General features: G+C 41.8%; 1 protein-coding gene across 2 annotated transcripts in view; it reads left to right on the top strand.

The window, feature by feature from the left end:
- The window catches only part of LOC144644277 (uncharacterized), an 89,380-nt gene extending 66,355 nt beyond the window's left edge, over positions 1-23,025 (top strand). For both annotated transcript variants that reach the window (XM_078503728.1, XM_078503727.1), the window contains exons 71-89: positions 653-1,165; positions 1,615-2,094; positions 3,125-3,571; positions 4,223-4,693; positions 5,078-5,557; positions 6,501-7,019; positions 7,630-8,190; positions 8,732-9,349; positions 10,223-10,798; positions 11,675-12,256; positions 12,733-13,284; positions 14,176-14,658; positions 15,290-15,733; positions 16,202-16,630; positions 17,097-17,546; positions 18,396-18,779; positions 19,425-19,847; positions 21,432-22,021; positions 22,483-23,025. In XM_078503728.1, the coding sequence (XP_078359854.1) occupies positions 653-1,165; positions 1,615-2,094; positions 3,125-3,571; positions 4,223-4,693; positions 5,078-5,557; positions 6,501-7,019; positions 7,630-8,190; positions 8,732-9,349; positions 10,223-10,798; positions 11,675-12,256; positions 12,733-13,284; positions 14,176-14,658; positions 15,290-15,733; positions 16,202-16,630; positions 17,097-17,546; positions 18,396-18,779; positions 19,425-19,847; positions 21,432-22,021; positions 22,483-22,694 (9,214 nt within the window). In that variant the 3' untranslated portion in view covers positions 22,695-23,025. The remainder of the gene's footprint in view (positions 1-652; positions 1,166-1,614; positions 2,095-3,124; positions 3,572-4,222; positions 4,694-5,077; positions 5,558-6,500; positions 7,020-7,629; positions 8,191-8,731; positions 9,350-10,222; positions 10,799-11,674; positions 12,257-12,732; positions 13,285-14,175; positions 14,659-15,289; positions 15,734-16,201; positions 16,631-17,096; positions 17,547-18,395; positions 18,780-19,424; positions 19,848-21,431; positions 22,022-22,482) is intronic.
- Positions 23,026-24,264: the final 1,239 nt, after the last annotated feature.

The following is a 24,264-nucleotide window of genomic DNA, read 5'->3' as shown; positions in this document are numbered from 1 at the left end:
TTCCATCTCAGAGGAACGCACCCTAAGATTGTCGCGCCTTCGCTCTTTTCTCGCTTGTTGTGATGTAAGATAGTAAATGTAACGCGAACATGAATGTTAAAGATGTTATTGCCAGAGATAAAGGGCGTACATAATATTACCTTTTCCTAAACAGCACCAAAAACACTAGCACGCTCACTTTCCTTCCAGAAGCATTTCACCAACACAGTCTGTTAATAGCTTATCCACGAGTGGGGCTATACATGCGTTTATACGGGTGCTCTTGTACATGTGTGTACTAAATCCAAAAACACCAAAAATGATAACCTGATGAAGAATCTCCCGCCCAGTGATTACACTGGACATGCCTCGACCCCACCAAAAATGCAAAACATACATCTACCTCCCTGTTGAAAGTTTTCGTCTCTAAGCCTTCCAAAAAACCTGCTTCACATAGGAGTCTGTGCCCATGCCAAATATTGGCTTGAATCTATTAAAATGGTGCTATGAGAAATTTTCTAAGGACGAAGAGGTCTTTAGGAGACAGGAGGCAGGGTTGGGGTTATTATCCTGCAAACATTTAAATTAAAGCGAAGCATCACCAACAGTTCGCATAATGATTTAATAGGGCTCCCACTAACAATCATATTCCACTTTTACTTTTTTTTACTAGTATCAGACGACGCGTGGTCCGTATCAAGGTGGGAAGAAAATGGACAACCATACGCAATATCAAAAGACGAATACAATTCCGTGTCGGAAGAACATGGAGAAGAATAACGATTCGCCGAAAGAGGCTGGTCATTAAATACAGAAAGAAATATCGACGTTTTAAGATCCGTCGCGGAATAATTAGATGGCGCATAAGACGACGCTGGAAAATACTGAAGCGTCGACGACGCATACGGCGATATAACAGAAGGCGAAGGAGAAGAATAATAAGGAAGAGACGTAGATATAGAAGGAAGAGAAGGCGGCGCTCAAGAAGGAGACAAAGACGCCGAAAGAAGAGAAGAAGGCGACGAAGAAGGCGAAGGCGCAGGAGAAGGCGCAGAAGGCGAAGACGACGACGAAGAAGACGTCGCCGTTGCGTAATGAGCTTCCGGTATGGGCGTAGATGGATGAAGGTATATCGCTTTGGACGCAGACTGGTAATTCGTAGGAGAAGAGGCTATAGAACAATCAGGTGAGAAAGTTTTTCAAAAAAAGGAAACAGTAATTACGATACGAATGGCATTACTAATAGTTCAGCGTATATGGGCAGAAAATACAGTGGCTAGCCAGGCCCAGACTTGATAGCTGCTGTTGCTGTTGAATTTGCAAGAAACGCAGTCTTTATACTATCCGTGGTGGAACAGTTGCTAGGTTTTTCCAACAATTTACTGGGGTAAGAGAGAATGGAATATACGGCTTCGCGGCTCGCAAAGAAGTAATCGCTCACCTCTGAACTATTATCTGACAGCGTTGGAATGTAGCGGCCTCTTAGCTTTGAAAATACAGGTCCCACGAAAAGGAGCCATCCAGACAGCAGTAGTGGTTGATAAGGAGGTCGATCTCAGTTTAACCTTAAAAAATAGATATAAAATCTTTGTTTTAATACTGTGTTATGTATTTCTTTTGTCATGTTCTAAATAGATACTACAGAGGAATGATAACCATCTACGGTAAAAGACGACGAGTTATTCGACGTCCAAGCATAAAACTCCGCGTGGGAAGAGTTTGGCGTGTGGTACGTAGATACCGTCGTAAGTTGACCATAGTCTATAAACGAAGACGGCGTATCGTGACAATCCGACGTGGAAGATTCCTTGTGAGATACAACAGAAGGCTTAGAAAAATTAGCACTCGTAGCCGACGCTACAGGCGCCGAAGACGGCGGCGAAAGCTGAGAAGAAGACGACGAAGAAGAAAGAGAAGGGTGCGAAGAAGAAGAAGGCGAAGGAGAAGAAGGAGGAGAAGGCGAGTGAGACGAAGAAGACGGGTAATACGGCGTAGACGTAAAACACGAAAGCGTGGTTGCGTGATGCGTATTCGATACAGGCGTCGGTGGCGGCGAGTGTATCGAAAACGCCGTCGCTTTGTGCTCCGAATAGGAAGGAAAAGACGATATATCAGGTGAGTGATGATTAATAGAAAACAGGTCGTTTGGATCAAGTTTCTCGTTAATTGAACGTATCTTTAAAATTAAGTAGAAAAAGCAGCCTAAGCAGTATACTAAACGCTTCATTTAATAACTGCAAATTGTGGGAACCTCACTTGATGTCAGAAAAACCCAAGTATAGCACATGAATACAAATTTGTTGTCAAGGCCATCAATTTGACCGAGTCAAACAGCTAATTTGACAAGATATTAGGGCCCAGAAACAGTCCGAGTCCATCACCCGTATTCTTTACAAGACCTAGTCTTGGTCAACTCGTTTAGCTGCTGTACACACCTGATTGAAGAAATGTTGACCCATGGAAAGCGTAAACCATAAACGATGCGACCTAGATGTTTACCGGTAAATCGGGAAAAAGTTTTTTTTTTAAATCGTCGCCTGTGACAAAATGAACATAATAATAAGGCAGGCTGTATAAATCACGCTCCTAAAGGTCTTAAAGAAAGAAAATACCTTGATTGTAAAAAATGGAATATAACTAAGCTTACCTGCTGTCTACCCAGAATTCAGTCCGGTCTTATCGCTCGTGATTAATGCTTTTCACAGGGTCAACGTTTTTTTCAATTTGGTGTGTACCTGACCGAAGGGACGTTGTCCAAAAAAAAAGGTACAAATCCGAAAAGTCGCAAATTACGAGCAGACCGGTCTTTCGTGTCCATTATTTATTATCGTTCAGGGTCTTTTCCTCCTGGCATCAAGTTAGCACAGCTCAGCGCTGATTTTGGATAAAGCTTTAATGCACGCACTCGGTTTCTTAGAATGTAAATAAGTACATAGTTCACACATTTTCCAGAAAGCCAGTGACTTATATCATTTGTCGTTTTATATCGAAAACTTTTACTCAGTAAGGTGTAACGGGGAACGAACTAAGGTGAAATGCATAATTTTGCGTCTTGTTCAAACAAGGCAAATGTTTAGGCAAACCTAGTTTCTAAGTGTTAGATTCTGAGTGCTCCTAAACAAATGTCTTTTGTTTCATTTAATAGATTCACGCGCGGTACATTGAGGTTTAGAAAAGGACGAAGATGGGTCGTTTTGCGTCGCCCCAACGTTATGGTCTGGCGAAAAAGGTGGCATCGCGTTCGATTCTATAAGCGGCGCTTCTACCTGCGCTACAAGCGTAAGAACCGTAGATTGTCATTCAGACGCGGAAAAGTACGATGGCGTTATGGAAGGCGATGGAGGATAATCAGACGCAGACGGCGCCGATACAGGGGCAGGCGAGGAAGGCTAAGGAGGAGACGAAGACGACGTGTAAAGAGAAGGCGAAGGCGAAGGAGGATTATCAGGCGCAAAAGACGAAAGCGAAGGCGAAGACGAAGGCGTCGTCGCCGATGTGTTATGCGAATAAAATGGCGGCGACGTTGGAGATCAGTGTATCGGCGAGGCAAGTTCTTGAGGTTCCGATTTAAACGACGACCAGTAGCAATCCGGTAAGTATGTGTATTCACAATATCAAACAGCTTTTTGCAAACAAAATTTTCAACAGATACTGCGCGTTAGTGTTACTTTTTTGTATCCTGTTTCATTTTAAGACAGATACGATGTAAACGAGTCAAGAAACTTAACAACATCTGAAGCCGTTCGCAGTGTAAATGAAACGACTTCCCTTTTTCAAAGCCTCTATACCTTATATTTCTCATTCTGTCTGAGAACTTTAAATCGATAGGAACTGTTAAATTGGTCTATATAAGTTGCAGTGTTGACCATAAAGTTACTGAAGTATCATGCATTTGCAGTTTTTCTTTGTCTAAGGGTGCGTTTTTTCGAAAAAGTACATTTGACAGCCTTACTGTTATATGATACGAGAATTCAGCCTTCTCCAATAATTTGTTTTTGAGGAAGTAAAAAAGTAATAGACCATGTAAATATTTTCGTTTCAACACCCACGGTCTATTGCAGGACAATACTAAAGCATTCGATCTTTTATTCTCCCGAAAAAAAGAAGAACCGAAGAATCTTGTTTAATAAGATTCATGGAGCCTTAAACCCATTAACTGGTTATCTCTTTGACTTAAAAGTTGCTTAGGGCACATCTTATGTAAACAATTCTAACATAACTACTTTTCCTTTCTAATCGCCAGAATTTACCGCGGCACATTCAGGGTAAAATACGGAAGGCGATGGAGTATCATACGAGGCACGAGGCGCGTCAGAGTGTATTACCGAAGAAAATGGCGCTGGCTCACAGTTCGCCGACGACGAATATACTTCCGTTTGGGACGAAAATACAAGAACATAAGCATACGTTACGGAAGAGTTAAAGTGCGACGACGTCGCCGATGGGTAACACTACGAAGAAGATACAGACGAAGAAGAAGAACCAGAAGAATCCGGCGAAGGAGAAGAAGGAGACGAAGGCAAAGGCGAAGAAAGCGTAGACGAAGAAGGCGAAGAAGACGAAGAAGACGAGTAAGAAGGCGAAGACGTCGAAGACGAAGGATAAGGAGAAGAGGTTCCCGTATCATTTATCGTTACCGCGGTAAATTCAGGCGCGTGTACCGGTCACGAAACGTATGGAGATTCCGATACGGCCGCACGTGGAGAATTATCAGGTTAGCTAGTCAGTGACGTTTGTCAGTTTTCCAAAGAAACATATTCTAGGCTCCCTTTCCCTTAACCCTCCTTATATCCTCCCTCTCCTTCCTCCTCTTCTTCTTATATCCTTCTATTATGTTCAGAGAGTTTTGCTTGCCATTTTCAGACTATAGGCCCCTTTTGGACTTGTTTTTGTAATGACCATTTCAGCACTATACCTTATGCGTTTAAACATCTAAAAAGGTTTTCAGAAACAAGATCCTTTCCCAAAATAAAAGCCTCTCCAAAACTGATAACGCCCACCAAAAAGACTTATTGAACAAAAGTAAGCATAAGGCTTATTCTCGAACTTTAACGCTTGTTATATCCGTATTGAACTTCATTCCTTTAATACCACGCAGGATCCGACGCAAGACAGTAAGGATCTATATAAACAGAAGATGGCGTGTGGTACGACGACCGTATATTAAGATCCGGTATGGCCGACGGTACAGGAGAGTGCGAGTCTATCGAGGGCGATTTAGAATCCGCTTTAGAAAGAGATTCAGACTGATAGGCTTCAGACGAGGGCGACTGAGAATACGCTACAGAAAACGATGGAAACGAATAAAGCGACGCAGACGAAAACGATACGGTAGACGAGGAAGAAAGCGACGATCAAGAAGAAGGCGAAGAATACTCAGGCGAAGAAAACGAAGAAAAAGGCGAAGGAGACGAAGAAGGATTAGAAGGAGAAGACGATATCGACGTAAACTGAAACGCAGACGACGGCGGCGAAAGCGCAGCCGAATACGGTTCTATTGGAGACGTCGCTGGTATAGTGTAATCCGACGGGGTCGCAAGTACCTGTTCACCTACAAACGAAGGCAACGACGATTAAGGTACCTTTTTTATATCTACAACTGACGATCGTTTTAGATTTTAGCATCACCGATTAGAGAATGATAAAACTTTTTGCGATAAGTATAAGAGGATTTTGAAACGTAAAGATCAATCTTAAAATGAAACTTAATAACAAAGACGCAACTCAAAAAGGAAACTCATGCTAATTTAACAAATCCACAAGTTCTTATCATTTTTCGGATTTCTTTAATACACGTGCTACTGCGTGGAATAACACAAGTCCCTTTGTAGTGATTGTAAGGGATATTATATGGTGTATAATTGAATGTGCGCAGCGGGAAACAATCCATTCACTTATCTTAACGGAAAATAGTTAACACCTTAGCCTGTTGTTCATTTAAAAATGAATTTGTCAGAAAAGTAAAGAATAATTCACCTTTTCACGCCAATCGTGAAATCGTTCACTTTCATGAACAAATGGCAGTCGAAAATATAAGTGTGACTTTTGCCGTTCACGGGGATAACAAACGTGATGCTTAAAGGCTGGTTCTCATGTAATTACCCCGATCGTTTCTATCGTCTTAGTCACTTCAAAAAGTTTTCTTGCGATCGGGGCCATTATATGAGAACATTACACAGGTGATCGCTAACGTCTGCGGCGATTGAGGCGATCACGATCGCTCGTGCTCTATCCTTCTAGCTTCTTTTTCTCTTCTTCGCCGTAAAACTGCAATAACTTATTGTTTTTCGTAGGTCCACGTTCATACCAGGACTACCATATGGAAGCCCCCGATCGCTTCCAATCGCTTCGATCACCTACGATTGTCTCAGTATTTGCATATGATCAATGCGATTGAAACGATCGGGGCGATCATGAGAACCAACCTAAAAATAGCTATGTATTCATGTACTATTCATTCTTTGTACCCATGGAACATTTTTTGGTAATCATTACTTACAGTGCATTCTTTGTGTGTCCAGGTTCCGCAGAGGTTGTATTTATGTGAGGACGAAGCGAAGAACCTGGCGAAAGATACGTCGTTTCACCAAACGGTTGCGAATTCGAGTGAACAAAAGATGGCGAGGTGTACGGAGGTACGGACGACGCTGGTTGATACGGTTCAAAAGACGAAACGTGAAACTTCGACTGCGACGCGGAAGGGTTTATCTGAAACGCAGAAGACGATGGAGAAGAGTTAAGAGGCGTCGACGAAGGAGACGAGGAGGTAGACGCAAACGAGTACGAAGACGTCGAACAAGATACAGACGACGAAAGTTGAGAAGAAGGAGAAGATACAAACGTAAACTGCGAAGAAGAAGGCGACGACGACGAAGAAGAAGACGGGTGCGAAGAAGAAGGAGAAAACGGCGAAGACGAAGAAGAATAAGACGCAGACGTCGTTGTAGGATACGAATTTATTACGGGAGGAAATGGCGATATGTGACCAGAAGAAGAAAGCGACTAATAGTCCGTATTAAAAGAAGGCTTTACCGAGTCAGGTAATAAATGTTCAGTAAAAGAAACTGTGGTATTACTTTTAGGTGTTTTGGGACGATGATAAGCACGTGCAGATTGGGATTACAGATATTATTAAGAAAACCCAGCTAGTAATGCTAATGATAATGATGATTCCGTTCCGAAAATCCTGGTTAACAATAATGACACAGATCATTAAAAATGGCATCCACCGGCGATTTGATGGGGCAACCTGGCAGAATGCTTGGCAGTACCCTGCGATGGACTAACATGACAACCAGGGCTATGAACCAGTTGGACTTAAAAGGCTTTACTTTAATTTTTTCAAATTTGGCTGAAAATTCCATACATTATCCCAGCTGGTGGTACAGATCATAGAAGAAAAAGGCAAATTTAGGAACTAATATCAAGCAGTAAGAATTTGCCCGGGCACCAAACTCTACCATCAAGTGCAATTAAATTAAAAATACATTTCCTACCCGAATCCCGATTGGGACAGTCTTATTCGAAAGCCAATAAATCTTTGCAATTATATTTTAAACCTGCCAACGATTAAAGGTTTCTTAAATGTAAATTTGTTTTCGCCAACCTTTTTTACAACTTGAGCATTTGTTTCTTTTCATTTCATTTCAGGATCCACCGCAGGCTAATAACACTCCGCCGCAAAGGAAGATTGATTCGTCTCCGCGGTAGGCGCCGCGTCATGCAAGTCAAACTTCGAAAACTATGGCGAAAGGTTCGTCGAGGATTCCGCGTTCGTTACCTGAGAAAGATCAGACGAATAAGAATCTACAGGACTGGAAGACTCGGATTGAGATACAAACGACGATGGAAGAGGATAAGGTATCGACGTCGAAGGGTGTCCAGGCGAAGACGACGACGAAGAAGAATAAGAAGGCGAAGGAACAGACGAAGGAGAAGAAGGGTAAGGAAAAGAAGGCGTCGAAGGAGACTAAGGAGGAGACGGAAGAGAAAGAGAAGGCGAAGACGAAGGCGAAGAAGAAGACGAAGAAGGAGACGGATACGAAGAAGAAGGAAAGGAATAAAGCGATATAGACGCAGACGAAGACGTCGAGGCCGCAGAGGAAGACGTGGCTGTGTTATGAAGATCAGATATTTCAGAAGATGGAGGAAGGTGTACCGACGACGAGGGCGCCTAACGTTCCGTTTCAAGAAAAGGAATGTTTGGCTCAGGTATGAACATTACTTATGGCTTTCATGTTGATGTTGAGTTTGGCACTTGAAATGTAATAAGTGCTCCTTTACGATTCCAGTAACTTTCCCGCATTAAGAAAGAACTCTTTCAGTATTAATGAGACATTTACTGGTTTAGTGTAACTTTCCTTTGTATCCAAAAAACAGTGCAGCAAAAGTTTTTAAATAATCTCCTAGAAAACTACTGCTGCTTCGCTTACAATACGAGGCTTAAAATTACGGTATCTAGATTAAATTTTCATAAACTTGCAAATAACGGTTACGCTCCGAAACGAAACACTAAGCAACAGTGCAATAGAACACTAAGTTAGAGACTCAGCTCTTCATAGTATAAATTGTTAAAATGAGCACAAGACTTGGGCATACACTCAAGATTTGAACGTACAATAAAATATGGAGCTTAAAGGCTTTTATTTTAATACATCACAAACAAAGAAAGCGCGAGCTATTTACAAGAAAAAATGGTAAAATGGTCCATTTTACAATTTACGAATAATAAACAAATAATAAACTTCAACAGGTACTACAGAGGCCGGCTCCTGGCAAAATTCAGAAGAAGATGGAGAGCAGTGCGCCGTAAGCTGAAGATCTTTGCAGGGAGGAAATGGAGACGCGTGCGCATAATAAAACGAAGATTAACCATACGCTACCGTCGACGATTTACAAGAATAAGAATAATCCGCTCACGTGTTAGGATGTGGTACGGCAGGAAATGGAAAGCACTTAAAAGGCGCTGGCGGCGTCGATGGAGGGGACGAAAGGTGAGAAGACGGCGTCGAAGGAAGGGACGAAGAGTGAGAAGGAGGTACAGGCGTGGAAGACGAGTTAATCGGCGACGTCGCAGAAGATACAGGAAAGTAAGAAGAACCAAAAGAAGAAGAAGACGACGACGAAGACGCAGAAGGTACAGAAGAAATAGAAGGAGAAGGCGAAAGGTTAGGAGAAGAAGGCGAAGACGGCGAAGACGCAGAAGGAAGATACGAAGGAGGAGACGCAGGACACGTAGACGAAGGCGCCGTCAACGAAGGCGACAGCGTTACAGCGTGTTGCGACTGAAGTATAATAGACGATGGAGACGTGTCTACCGCTGGAAACGCAAGCTATACTTCCGATTCAGAAAGAAGCCAAGAAGAATAAGGTGTGAAATCTGATACCTTTTGTGGTGATCTCATTGTGTTTTAACAGATTAATGATCCATACCTTTGCCACACAATTAAGTAATTTATATCGTTCAGTTAGTATTGATCTCAAAGCTTTGCGCGTGTGGACATGTGATTGGCTTACGAGTTAAGAAAACCAACACAAAGATGTTAAAGGAACTACGTCACGGACAACGCATCTTGAAAAAAAATTGGCAAACTTAAGTTTCTCATCTTCGTAAGTCGAAACCATCCTTATTTAATTGGGGTTTTTATTACGTCTCTAGTGTTTTAAGGTTTCCTTCAGTTTGAGAGTAGTCATAAAAAAATATCGTGACAATGCTCCTGGTGGCGTTCAGTTGATAAATGTTCTAAAATAATATATTATGGTGATTATAATTCCTTATTATTCACTCAGTGTAAAGCCCGTTTGGGAAGTTATATCAAACATTCAAACATTCAAAACGGGAAGTTATATCAAACATTCAAACATTCAAAACGTTTTTATGCAGGGTATGCTATGCTCATGGTATGCTATGGGATAAACGAATGGACCAAAATTTCACTCACTCGCTCGCTCACTCCATTCTAATAAATTTATGTATAAAATGTAAAATAAATACGTTTTATCCCACCTCCCCTACTGTGTTTGCTTTTGTCCCCAAAGGTGTCCCATTGTCTTTTGCCCATAAATTTGGGGGTAATACTAAGGTGCAAATTAATCGAATTACCACAAGGTTGCTCAAAAGAGCCTTTGATATAACTCTTCTTGGTGTTTGATAACCTAATAAACACGTCTGTTTCTCCGTGTTTGATAATTCCGCTGTAATGCCATATCTAAGTTGACTTTTCGTTATCATTTTATCCTTAAGGTGCACCAGAGGCAGGGTATTTGTGCGCCGCCGAGGTAGATGGAGGTCTTTGAGGAAACCTAACAGACGATTTAAACTCCTGGTCAACAAACGATGGAGAACAGTTGTGCGGTACAAGCGTGTCTTCCGTGTGCGTTATGGCAGGCGAAAATGCAGAATAAGGTTCCGACGAGGAAGAATAAGAATTAGATTCGGACGAAGATGGAAGAGAATTGTCAGGCGAAAGCGAGGACATCGACGAAGGCGAAGGAAGCGAATTATACGAAGGAGAAGAAGGCGGCGGCGACGAATAAGGAGGCGACGAAGGAGAATTAAACGAAAACGACGACGATATCTTAGGCGCAGGAGACGGCGTAGAAGAAGGGTAAGAAGGAAGTACAGGCGACGAATAAGACGCAGAATAAAGAGACGTCGCAGGAGAAGAAAGGTGTGGAGAGGAGGAAAAAGAAGAAGACGACGACTAAGAAGACGTCGTCGATACAGGTTACGATTCTGGTATAGACGAAAGTGGAGAAGAGTTTTCCGACGCAAGGGATACTTGCGATTCCGAACCAGGAAAGGACTAAGAAAGATTAGGTAGGAACATCTTTTTTATAGTTTAACTGGGTTCTTATTAACCGGGTGAAAGGTCTATATCAGAGAATTTTGATCAAGTTGTGAACCCACGCACAATGTTGGAAAAACTATAAGCCTTGCTAAAACGTTTCTTAAGCAAAGAAGAATTTCAAAAGAAGTTTTACTAGAATAGCATAAAATTCCCATTATAATTCCAAATCCTTCCGCTAATAAGATGAGAATTGGCATTCCTTCCAAAATATAAACCCAAACACTTTAAATGCACAATTCCTTCCGATAACAAGTGCCCCCTACCCCATTACCCCGAAAATAACCCCACTGAAAAACGTCGTTGAAACAAAATACGCCCAGAACTCTTATAATATAAATTTTAAAGGTATGCTTTTTTGTATACCTTGTATACCAACAATGTCAAGGAGGCTCTAAAAGTCATCTGGAAGTGGAAAGAATGTATTCAAATAATTTAGGCCATTTATTTTAAGACAAACTTCACAGTGAAAGGTATTGTATGCTGGCTTCAATGCTCGTAACATTTCGGTGATTTCTGTAATGTCAAACGCAGCTTTTCCTCGAATTCACTTTCCCTGTGCTAATTTTCTTCACCTTTTAGATACTCAAACCGTATTTTAAGATCTAAAAAAAAAAAAGTAATTAATCTTTTAAAACCTCCTGATTCGTCTATTGCCCGTGTTTTGACCAGTTTGCAAGTCTATGTAAACCGCTTGACTAATGTTTGGATATTTTCTGTGGAGTTAAAAAAATATGTAGCTTTAAAACTGAAAAAAAATTCTAAGTGTTAAGAGTAACTTAACTTAATACGTTGCTCTCAAATTAAATTAAGCTTCTCATAGTGTGTATCCCTTTTTTCGTTTGCAGATGTCGTCGCGGCCGATGGAGTGTGGGATACAGGCGAAGATGGTTCAAACTTCGACGTAAAAATCGTATGAAGATGCGCTATGGTAGACGATGGAGACGAGTTGTTTACAGACGCCGTAAATTTGTGGTACGCATAAGAAAACGTTACAGAAAGGTGTCGATCCGCCGAGGACGATTTAGGTTGCGTATTAGAAGGAGAAGAATAAGAGTGCGACGAAGGAAAGGATATTTAAGGAGAACAAGGAAAAGAAGACGGCTTTGGCTGACACGACGGCGACGGTTGAATCGACTGAAACGCTTGAGACGCCTCAGACGGCTGAGAAGGAGAAGGAGACGACAAAGGTTAAGAATAAGATTGCGAAGACGAAAGTTACGACGAGCAAGAAGAAGGAACAGGAGGAAGAGGCGACGAGTTAGGCGAAGAAGAAGACGCAGGAGAAGACGACGACGACGCAGACGAAGAATCCGAAAGCGACGGCGACGAAGTGTAGTAAGAATCTATTTCGGAAAGAAGTGGAGACGTGTTTTCAGAAGACGCAATAGGTTGATCTTCCGATTTAGACGAAGACCTCGAATAATCAGGTAAATTGAAAGAATTAAATAATAAGGATTTACAGTGGTACGACGGTACGTCTGCATAATCCAACGGCTTCTGCTGCTTGGGATTTTTGAGACACTCTCTAACTAACCTTACCTTTCTATTTCACTATTTAGCATGTCTTTTGGTCCTTTTTCTACTTCCTGTTCAGAAATGGGCGATCTGTCACTTATAAGATTATCTCGGCTGTTCGGGGAAAAACCCTTGCAGGCTCTATGACGCAATAATTAAATTTTAAATGTAACTCTCTCAACCTGATTAGCAGAGATCATCGTCAGTTATAAATGGTAACTCAGCAACTCGGGAATAATTATAGAACGTCAAGCTCTACTAAATAGTTCAGCCAATTTGCGTTGCTTGATTTCAGAATGTTAAGTTCTATTTTCTACTTGAGCAAAGAATGTTACTTGTATTTGATATTAACTCCCTAAAAGTAACTTTTGTTATTGATAATTTTAAGATGTGGCTTTGGAAAAGTGAGGATATTCCGCAAGAGAAGATGGGTTACACTAAGACGCCCCAACAAACGCCTTCAAGTAAGGTACGGAAATAAATGGCGAAGAATAACTGTGGGCAGACGAAAACTCCGCGTGCGATATGGTAGGAAATCCAGGTTAATAAGCTTTAGAAAGGGACTCATTAGGATATATCGACGAAGACGTTGGTACCGCGTGAAACGAAGGCGTCGCAGAGTGTCACGACGCAGGAGAATAAGACGACGAAGAAGAAGACTGCGACGACGAAGGCGAAGACGGCGAAAGAGAATCAAACGAATCCGGCGACGAAAGAGGCGACAGCGAAGAAGACGCAGACGGCGTAGAAGAAAGATCAGGAGGCGAAGGCGAATGCGAAGGTTTAGACGAAGAAGAATCAGGCGCAGACGATATGGAAAGAGACGAAGAATACGCTTGAGACGAAAAGGCATTAGCGTGCTTCGACTCCGGTACAGAGGGCGATGGATGAAGGCTTATCGAGTCGGACGCTACCTGAGGTTCCGATACGGTATAATAAGGTAAATATAAACAACGCAATTTTTACTGTTCCAGCCTAATTGTGACAGCGTGTTGTGAACTCGGTAAAGCAACTATTACGTTGTTCTTGATTTTCGGCATTGATCTCCTTGGAAACATCAATTATTGAACTCCCTCTACACAAAACCATAAATAATAAAATTAAACTACACCGTTAAAAGCTGTTTTGTACATAAAAGTCACTCACTTAGCTCAGTTTAAGATTGACTAGCATCTTAATTGTAAGTAAATTTAATTTTACAAGTTATATTTGAATTTATAATATGTAAGCGCAACAGTTTCAATTGAAAATATTTCAGAAATTAAAAATCAACAACCTAGCGAAAGAAAACAAAAGGGGCAAAAACAAAAGTAATAAATATGTAGAAACATACAAACAACCTTATTTGTTTGCTTTCACTGAATACACGACCTACAAGTTTAAATTGGTGTTATTTTTTGGGCGAAATTCCAAGTTAACCAAACTTATCAAGCAAGACATGTGCAACAGCGCAGAATCCCGGAAGTATACTCCCTATGATAAACTATAAGAGGAGGCTTTGCCCGAAAGCTAGGAGTACCCTATTTCACCAGTTTAAGTACAGAAAAGGGTAAGGTAAACTGTCATTAAATTCAGGTCTTATAAAATACGCATCTAACGGCTAAAGCATCAAAGTGCTTTAAGGAAATGGTATGGAAATGAATGCATTGTTTTGATCAACTGTATGTGTGTGAAAGGGTTGCCATCTATTATTATGAAAGGTATATAAAAAAGGTTACCTCTTAACGCGTCTTCTCTATTCTTTGTACATCAAAGAATAAGGGTTGGAACTCAAGGCGGAACTCTCCCCTCCCTTGTCAATTCGTTTATTCAATGTTTTATTATTATATAGGTGCCGCCGTGGTGTTCTTAGCATCCGTAGAGGAAGAAGGTGGTACAGAATGCCCAGGATTAGAGGTAAAGTGCAAGTGCTTTACCATCGCCGCTGGAGGTGGGTGACACAAAAGAGGCGAATGTTAGCTGTCCGAGTTGGCCGTAAAACCATGAAGATTTCTATCCGCCGAGGGCTAGTGCAGATGCTTATCCCATCACATTTCGAAACGGTTAAACCAAAGCCAAAACGAAGGCCAAGACCAAGGAGAAGAAGAAAACCAAGGAGAAGACGAAAAGGACGTTATGGACGAAGAAGAGGGCGCAAAAGACGACAACGTTGGCGACGGCGATTGCAGCGACGTCGTCGAAGACGTAGACGGCGCTACATACGCCGACGCAGACGCCCTGTGCTTCTTTTCAAGTACCACAGGCGTTGGAGGTCGATTGTGAGATGGCGTGGTGGTTATAGGATGCGTTACGGTCGTCGATGGATAACGTTCAAGTAAGTCGAATGCTCTTTAACACAAACTGAAATTCCTTTAAAAAATTCGTTGAAATTGGTTGAACGGGAATAAAAGATCGTTCATAACTTTAAAGATGTTCTTAATAGCTATGTTAGCCCGTTCAAAGCCATTCTTATATTTGCATTATTTGACTCTGGGAAAATTAAAGTGAACATGTCACGGAGGTTAACAAATTTTTGAAAAGTCCAAATTTATATATGTGTCGTAGGAAACCTAAAAATAATGGTCCATTTTTATTAACAATTGCTTTTTTAGAGCACTAAAACTGTTTTAAAGTGCGTTTGGCTGCGGATGGCTCGGAAGGAAATGGATTGCAATTTGAAAACGTTAGCCACCGTTTTCAAGTTGTTTCCGCGCGCCTTAAAAAGTTTGATTTCTATTCCACCAAAAAGGTTGTTTTTTTGTAAAATGTTCAAAGACATTGTTTTCCATTGGTAAAACTGCCTACCACTTATTTTAGAACAGTTAAGACCAAAAAACTGCCAAATACCCATGACATAGTCCCTATAAAGCAATTATTCAAGTTCTCGTGAGTTCTGTTTTTCTTCGTCGGACATCAGGGTGTTGACTTAACCTTTCTTATTTAATATTTTCTTGAACTTTAACCAGATATCATAGAGGACGATACTTCCGAGTAACATACAAAGGAAGACGACGCATAATACGTCGAATCACACGACGTTTCAAGGTCCGCGTGGGATATAGGCGATGGAGATTTATAAGGATACGTCGCGGAAGGCTTGTGCTTCGCTTCAGGCGTGGATACAGACCATTCAGATTAACGAGAGGACGACTCAGGGTACTTTACGGTAGGCGCTGGGTGGTATTGAGGAGAAAGCCACGAAAACCGAGACGGAGGAAGATATGGAGACGTAGACGCAGGCGACGACGAAGGCGACGCGTGAGACGGCGGCGGCGTAGATATCGACGACGCAAACGACGTATAACACGACGTAACATCCTTCGTTTTAGATATTACCGAAGATGGATCCGAGTTTACCGCCGAGGTAGATACCTGAGATGTCGAATCAAGCGTAGATGGAGAAGAGTCAGGTAACAAGAATAATTTGCATAAAAAATAATTAGACGAACGACTTTGCAAAACAAAAAAATTAAGACGAATTTGGAAAAAAATCTGTTACGAAAAATTCTTTGCATAGTAAGTTTGTCCTTTGTTTTTTGAAAACACTGGGAAATGAGTATCTAAGATTGGAATTAAAAAACACAATCATCAGTCAAACAACTGATTCCGTAAAAGACTCTTGGCAGAGCTTTTAAAAGTTATATCTTTAAAAATTGTAGCCAGCCAACGAGCTTACAAGGTCATCAATGTTCTTCAACGAAAGAAAGGCAGTCATAGCTTTAATTTATTTTTTAAACTTATATAGCGATTTGTGGAACATATACAAATTCGCCTTTTAAAGTCGAGGGGCCAAGCATGAGAAATTTTAGTCCGGGGAGCAGCACCCCCTCCATTTGCCAAATGCCTCTTGCACTGACATACGACGTCTTTATCATTAGGTACATCAATGGCAAGATTGGAATCCAATATGGAAGAAGATGGCGATGGTTGAGAAGAAAGCCAATAAAATTCCGCTTTGGTCGGCGTTGGAGATTACTGCGATATTACCGTGGCAAACCGCGCATCCGATTTAGAAAAGGAAGGCGTCGGCTGCGCATAATAGGCGGCAGAGTTCGTTTATACCACAAGGGGCGTTGGAGAAGACCAAGGACACGCAGGACCATACGAAGAAGACGACGAAGGCGAAGACGAAGAAGGACACGTCGACGAAAGAGGAGGATCAGACGACGACGTCGACGAAGGCGAAGAGGAAGGCGCGGTAGACGAGGATGCGTGATGCGTGTGTGGTACAGAAGAGGATTCAGAAAGATTTACAGGAGAGGAAGGCGATTTGTGATGCGTTTCAAACGTCGATTTAGACTTATCAGGTAAGGTTAATTTCTCTCTTTCATCTCAATGCACTATAGAAATATCACCCAAAGGAAAACGTTTGAATTGCAACCCAGTTCACATGGGAGCAAAGAAAATACAACAAAGAGACAAAACCAAAAAAATCTGAAGTGTTATCAAATGCGTAACATGAGAGTTAAATTAAGATCACAATTTTTTGACGCTTCTTTGTTTGTAACTTTTGCACTTATGATTGGTTTAGCTTTGATGGATATATTATATATGCTTTTGTGAAACACGACAGAATTTTTGGCATTAAAGAAGAGTTCACGAGATAAGCACAAGCAAATTTTCAAGTGCATTCTCTTACCTCTGAAGCGGGGCGGACCTAGAAAGTAAAACAATATAAAGGTCCAAAATACAAATAATTTCAAATACCACTTGACAACCTTTGTTTTCAGTGATTATAAAAATGTTAAATCTATGTCTCCTGGTGTTTTCTAGATATCGAAGAGGAAGAATCGTAGTCCGGGTTGGAAGACGATGGAGCTACGTCAAACGTCGACCACAGTTCCTCATCAGACGGCGATGGTGTTCTACACGACGATATAGAGGCAAGATCAGAGTCCGCATAGGACGAAAATACCGACCATTCAGGTTCATACGCGGAAGGCCAGTGTATCGTATCAGAAGGAAGTGGAGACGAATCGTGTACAGACGCCGCAAGGGACGAAGAGGTCGCCGCGTACGCAGACGTAAATACCGACGCTACAGGCGAAAGATACGACGTATTAGGCGTTATCAACGACGAAACAGGCGCAGAATTAGACGTATACGGCGATACAGACGTCGCAGCAGCCCGTTCAAGATCTACTACCGCAAAAAGACAAGGAAAATCTTCAGGTGGAAGGGTAAATTAACATTCCGCCTTGGAGGTCGCCGAAGGAGAATCAGGTAATAGAAAAGACAGAGTTCCCTTTACTGGTTAAAATGCATTCTCTTCAAAAACAATAAAATAATAAATGCTTCTTCAGACATTCTTTCTCGCATGTTGCGAGGAAAACTTTTTTTAAGCCAAAGGAGCGACATCTCGGCCAACTTTTTTCACGTTTGTCGTTCGTAGACTTCCTCAGTCATGACCAATCTGCTTATTTTCGTTTTATTATATGAGACATTGGCGATATAGATTAGATGCTCACAAGTGTAATATACAGCTAGGAAAATAACATAAAAGAAACAGCTCTGTCTTGCGTAGCTGTGGAAACCAAAATTTAGTCTGTTGCAGGCGTTCCGTTAGCTGGGGAGAAGTTCAAAGAACGCGATTAGCGCGAAGAACGACGGTATTGTGGGGCGTCTCTTCGACTAACCCTCGTCTTTTTTTTCACTTGCCGTTCTTTGCGCTGCTCCTCAACTAACCAATTGCCTGTAACAGGCTACCAAAATTTATTTGGGGAGTGGTGGGGTGGGCTTAGTCGTTATTTAATGCGTATCTCGCGCAATGAATCGTCAACATCTATCACTGTTTTTTTTTTCTGATTAATAAATGTTTTTTGATAAACCCTGTTTTTTGGAAAAGATTTTGTAAAAGTTATTTTACACGCCAACAATATAAATTAAAGTAATAATCGCGTGGCTAAAATGTTGAAAACTCAGTGTTCATTCGGGAAAACTCAGTGCATATTCGCACGGGACGTACGGGAACGCTTGCTACATGGGCTACTACAGTAATAGTATGTACGCTGTTTACCTTTGCTATCAGTTTCTTATTTCATCTCTGATGTTTTTTGTTTCATCTTACAACAGGTACAAACGCGGCCGGTTATATTACTATTTTAAGAGAGCTTGGCGACGCGTACCGACGAAGAAGTACCGCCTCTACACGCGCTTGAGGAAAAGATGGAGAAGGATAACAATCCGCGGAAGAAAACCCGTGATCCGTATTGGAAGGAGGTACAGAGGAATCCGCGTCACGAAAAGAGGAATCTATTCGCGTAGAGGACGGCGTTGGGTACGTATCAGACGGCGCAGACGTGTAAGACCCAGGCGACGGCCTTGGCGACGCGGAAGACGGTCCAGGCGAAGGCGTTACGGTGTAATGCGTATACGGGTTGGAAGACGTTACAGACTAGTGTACCGAAGGCGTGGAAAGTTCTTTTTCCGCTATGGACGAAGGACATGTAGTTTAAGGTAAGAATTAGCTTTTTTTGGTTCACGGCATTTTTTGTCATTGTGTTTCTTTTTGTAATTGGCCTTGATTAAAGCAGATTACACAAAGCTAAAGATGAAATTGCAAATGACAAGCAATGCGAACTTAATTTTCGCAATCTACCTCATGATACAACGGTCATTGAATTCTTCTTCATAACCAGCCACTTCAGTATGTTATTCTCTACTTAACAAAGAGCCATTTTTGTGTCAGAGTTTTAAAATTGTCCTCTACTTGAAGCTGTGCCAAGCCGGCTACACAAGTTTAATTAAGCTCATCTTAACTCCAAACTCCGCTCAAAGCATTGCATGTTTCTCAAGCATGCAACAACAAAAAACTCGAGATAAAGTTTGAAAATGATTTGCCATTTTTGAAATGTGCCAACTCAGCCAATCAGAACAATCACTGACAGCTCGTTTCTGCTCGGGTTGGCTTTGTAACCACTTTTCTTTAGGTCGGTCAGGACAGCTCTAACTCTGATTAACAGCAAATGCAATGGCATCAAAAATATTGGCGGCTTGAGATTCCGAATCGAATAGTGTCAGTTGTCTATAAAATTAGCATTATCAACTTCTGGTAGAATCTAACAAGTGACTAAAACCTCCTGATTTTCTCTTTCTCACTAGAATCCGACGCGGCGTATTCCGCTATCGCCGTGGAAGAAGATGGTACCGAGTCCGAGTCAACAGAGTAAGGGTTCGTGTCAAGGGACGGTACAGAGTCGTGAGACGAGTTGGAAAGACCCTTCGCGTCGTTTACGGTAGGAGGACCAGACCAATCCGATTCATCTATGGAAAATTAAGATTCTTTTATAAGAAAAAATGGAAACGTCCTTCGACACGCCGTGGTCGCCGTGCAAGAAGAAGAAGACGACAAAAGAGGCTAAGACGGTACTGGCGAAGGTTCAGGCGTAAAAGACGAAGACGTCGACGCCGATACGGACAGCGCAATGGCAGAATTGTTTTCAGATATGGTAGAAAGTTCAAAAGAGTGCGAAGGAGAGGAGGGCGACTAAGGTTCCGTGTTGGTACCAAGTACTATGGCCTTAGGTAAGGAAATCTAACACAGTTGTTGAACCCCTCCCGGGCGTCTTAGGTAACAAGAGAACATGGCCAAAAATAATCAGGAACAAGGGAACAAAAGGAAAATAAGCTGGGAATACGCGGACAAAAGCTGTAATTCTGATATTTTAGGGAGCAGGGACCACACAAATCGACAAAGTACTTTTGGGGAAAAAGGAAATTTTCAAAGGAACGTGCCCCCTCACCCCCCGGGAGGGTCTCGTTGTTATGTTTGCTATTTAAAAGTAAAATAAATAATTTAACTTGGTCTACCATTATTCCTCGCGAAGCGAGAGCCGAAGGCCGAGCGTAGCGGGGTGTATAATTTTGTCCCTCAAAGGGATCAGGCGGGATGAAATCTCGTGTGGAGTTTACGGTCATATATATTTCTATATATATATATATATATATTTGTGAGCTTGGTGTGTGGCGGAAATGACGTCACACGTCCGCCGCGCGCTGGTGGCCTAATGGTAAGGCGTCGAACTTGAAATCAGATCTTCGGAACTGAGGTCGGGGGTTCGAATCCGGCTAGGGTACGTTTTTTTTTTCTTTTTTTTTTGTGGGTTCGAATTCTGAGCCTTTCATTTTTATCGTTTTTCTTTTCGGATTAAAATAACATTGATCTCCACATAATACTCCCTCAACGCCTATTCAGGCTATAAATCTTTCATCGCCATCAGGGGCGCGCGGGCGGAGGCTTCGAATCCTCCTGCTGTTCGTTCTTCTTCTTTTTTTTTTAATGCCATCAAATAAATGTCCAAAATGCGACTATCCAATAATTTGTCGATGATTTTGAAAATAGCCTGCGCTTCCCAACGCTTTATACCTCTTTACGAACCAGAAAAAGCCACCATCTTCAAAGCGGAGTAGACCCTGGGAACGAGGGTGTCGCGGCCATGCCCGTTGAAATTTCTAACAAATATATCTTTCTGCCTACTGTGGAAAATTGAATATGTACAATTCAATAAATGTTCAACTTCAAATAATCCACTCCTTATTTATAACACCCCCCACCCCTCCCCAACCCAGAGCTTCGCGAGGCCCTGCGAGTCACGTATTACTAGTTACTTTTGGTTAATTTTATATAGTACCTGCCACAAGACGCACTGCAAACGTCATTTCATATTTCTTCAGCTAACCATGGGACTTGGCCGATTGTAAAAACGCGATATCAAATTTTCTTTAAATTATCGCCATATTTTTAGAAAGGTGACAAGGATGGGGCAATTATCGACTTATTATCTTGATGTACCGCTAAATTCGCAGAATGTAAGGCAACTCAATACCTCGAACTTGGGACTCAACAAGAAACTATATCTTCATTTGAACCCGCCATTACTGTATAGCAAACGGAGGATGTTGAGCTCAAATTAAACAAAATCGCTTTTCTGGGAAGGTTGGGGGGGGAGGGGGTGGGGGGTTGAAGAATATCAATGAGTATCTGAAATGTAAGGACCGCTGTTCAAATTGTTACTGAGGGCGTTTTAAACTGCAGTACGGGACGTGAAGTAGTTAAAGAATGCCACTGGTGGCAGTCCTTAAAATTCGTCTTTTATGTTCAACTCACAGAATCCGAAGCAGAGGAGTATGGGTACGCTACGGCACGCGGCCTTGGAAGCTTGTTAAACATGTTGTTCGTCGTTTGAAGATGTTCATCCGCGGTAAACTACGCTGGATCTACCCCCGCAAAGGACGCTTGATGGTGCGCTACAAGCGAAGAGGACGACCAATCCGCTTCCGGGGAGGACGACCAAGGATCTGGCTCAAAAAGACATGGAAGGGTTTTAGACGAAGAAAGACCTACGCGAAAATGCGACTCAAGTACGGAGGCAGGTGGAGATACGTCAAGAGATGGCGCGGCAGATGGACTATAATGTATCGAAAACGGCGAAGAAGGGTCACGCTGCGAGGACGTCGATTTGGAATCCGCATCGGAAGGCGCTGGCGGTATGTGCCATCCAGAGGAGGAACCTTGCAGATACGCTACGGACGAATGTGGCGACGCGTGAGAAACTGCTGCAACAAGCTGCGCGCTGTTTTACGCGGACGTCTTCGACGAATCCGGCTTCGGTACGGAAAGGCTAAGGTGCGAGGAAGAAAGGGGTGGAGAAAAATACGCAGAAAGGGTCGTGGCAAATTTCGTCTCCGAAAATTTAGAGGTAAGTAGTGATATATCTTCGTTACCTCCTCATTCAAGCCTTACCACAGTATAAATGCGCTTCTCATACAACGTTTGAGTCTTTGGATGAAATTATACAGCGCGTTTTCAAGTGAAATCCAACAAGTAGTACTTCCGGTGTGGTGCAGCTTGTTCAATGTCTTCAAAACATGAAATTTGAGCAGTTCTCATGCATGTGGTACATGCACTGTAAACTATTCTTCGTTAAACAACTAATATGAGCCCGCAGTGCCAGTTTTCGGTGTGGTTACCGAGTAACTAGACATACGCCAGGAGAAAATTCTCGAAATCAAATTGTCGCCAGTTTGCAAAGGCTAAAAAATTTAGGGCTCTGTAGATTAAAGGGTTTGTTTACCTACCAATTATTTATTCCCTCCAAAGAAAAGCTTTCGCTGGCTTACGAGTGGCTTTTGATTTAAAATTACCGTCTATTTTTTTTAGACCAACCCGCTGCACAGACTACCATACCTCAAGCCGATGAACCACAGGTCTCCAACTCAATCGACCCCAGTCCACCCACCGACACATCAACAGCATCGCAGGTCTTCGACTCTCCACCAACAGCCGCTGACCAGGAAAAGCCAGCGCCATCAATAACCAATGAGATGAGTCGAGAGACTGGTGATACGATGAACGTGAACGACTACCTGTAACCAGGCAACGAACCATGGAAAATACGGAATACGGACACGAATAGAGGACAGCTTTAACATTAACTAACCCTTACTAATAAGTTTCCTTTTACTCCATTTGCGGCAGTATGCAAAGTTGAAAAGAAAAAAGAAATAGAATTGTGGTGAAAATCTTCACCTTGCTGAGGTTCAACTTGCTTTCGAATCTTTATAAAAATTGTACAAGATCTCGGCTTATCGATCGATAAACTGCCAGTATATATTCCTAATCTACTAATTATACTAACGTGTTTCATTCCTTTGTAAGCTGTTCTCTTGTATAACCATTAAAAGCATGAAAAAAAAAAAAAAAGATGCGTTGATCAATGATGTGTTTATGACATTCCCCAAACGAAGCCCTGCCATCATTTTATAAACACGATTTTTTTTTTTTTTTTATTCCGAAGTCGGTTTTCCTTCAATCTATATATTGATTAAATCTAGTTGTAGCCTCTATTTATAAACTTATTAAAACCATACAAAAACTTATCCCTGTACATATCTGTTAGGTTTCAAAAGATTTCAATATCTCTGGCTCATCAGCGTGACTAAAATAAACGGCATGCAGTGCATGCAGAAGCGATGACGTTTCACAAAGGGTCTAACATAATTGAGGGCGTGATAAAGGCTGTTATCCAATTGCAGTGTCCTTTTTTTAAACCTAAGAAGCAATGCTGGTTATTGTCTAAATAGCATAGATAGGATATGATGGAATTCAAATAAATACAGAATTAACAGTAGTTATAAATTCACTGGCCAAGGATGCAAAGTTAATTATACACTTTCTTCGTAGATTTGCTCAATTGAACAACAGTAGACTGCGTTCTATTGTAGGTGTGACTTCCGATGAACGACATACGATACGCGGGAGCTAGCTTTTAAGCTGCGAGAAAGGTCAAACGGTCTCTTGCCCACCGCGGCCCTTATTATTATTATAGGAGTTAGAAATTTCTGTCTACTTATTCTAATAGATCCCATCATATGTAATTAGTCTCTTTCGTTTATACATTGTAGTGTTTCATTCTAACTGTACGGGAGTATTTTGCTTTTGTGTTCTACGCGGCGATTTCTTGTTATCAAGTTAAACTTGATTTTTGTTCGACCGAAACAGACAAAAAGAGGACAAAAAGATCGGGTCGGTCGGGCGATGGCAATCAGCGATTTCCTGACGTCATCGCTTAATGATAGCTGACGTGGCGACAAGACGCGCGTTCCGATTCATGCGAAAGTCAGTTGGCGACAAAAAATGTTAAAAATAACTCATTTGGGTTTTCCACAGGTCTTTTATTGTACAGTATTTAGCATTCTCTTCCCACTAGCTCATTACGCCACGCCTTTCTAACGTCACACAATGACATTTTTTCTATCACTGCTGACTACGGCGTGGGGGGAGTTATTTCTTTTCAAGAATTTTTGACGGAGGAGGGGAGGGGGGACTTAAAAGAAAGGGGGGGAGAAGTTGTTTGTTTTTAAATCAAGTATCAGTTAGGGTATATATTAAAGAAATGAAGTAGACTTCTTAATATTTTGGTGCTGTAGTAACACATTTTAA

This window comes from Oculina patagonica, chromosome 2, assembly GCF_052425735.1.
Source record: "Oculina patagonica isolate OP01 chromosome 2, crgOcupat, whole genome shotgun sequence".
Taxonomy (NCBI): domain Eukaryota; kingdom Metazoa; phylum Cnidaria; class Anthozoa; order Scleractinia; family Oculinidae; genus Oculina; species Oculina patagonica.
This window is presented reverse-complemented; position numbering and strand designations above follow the sequence as displayed.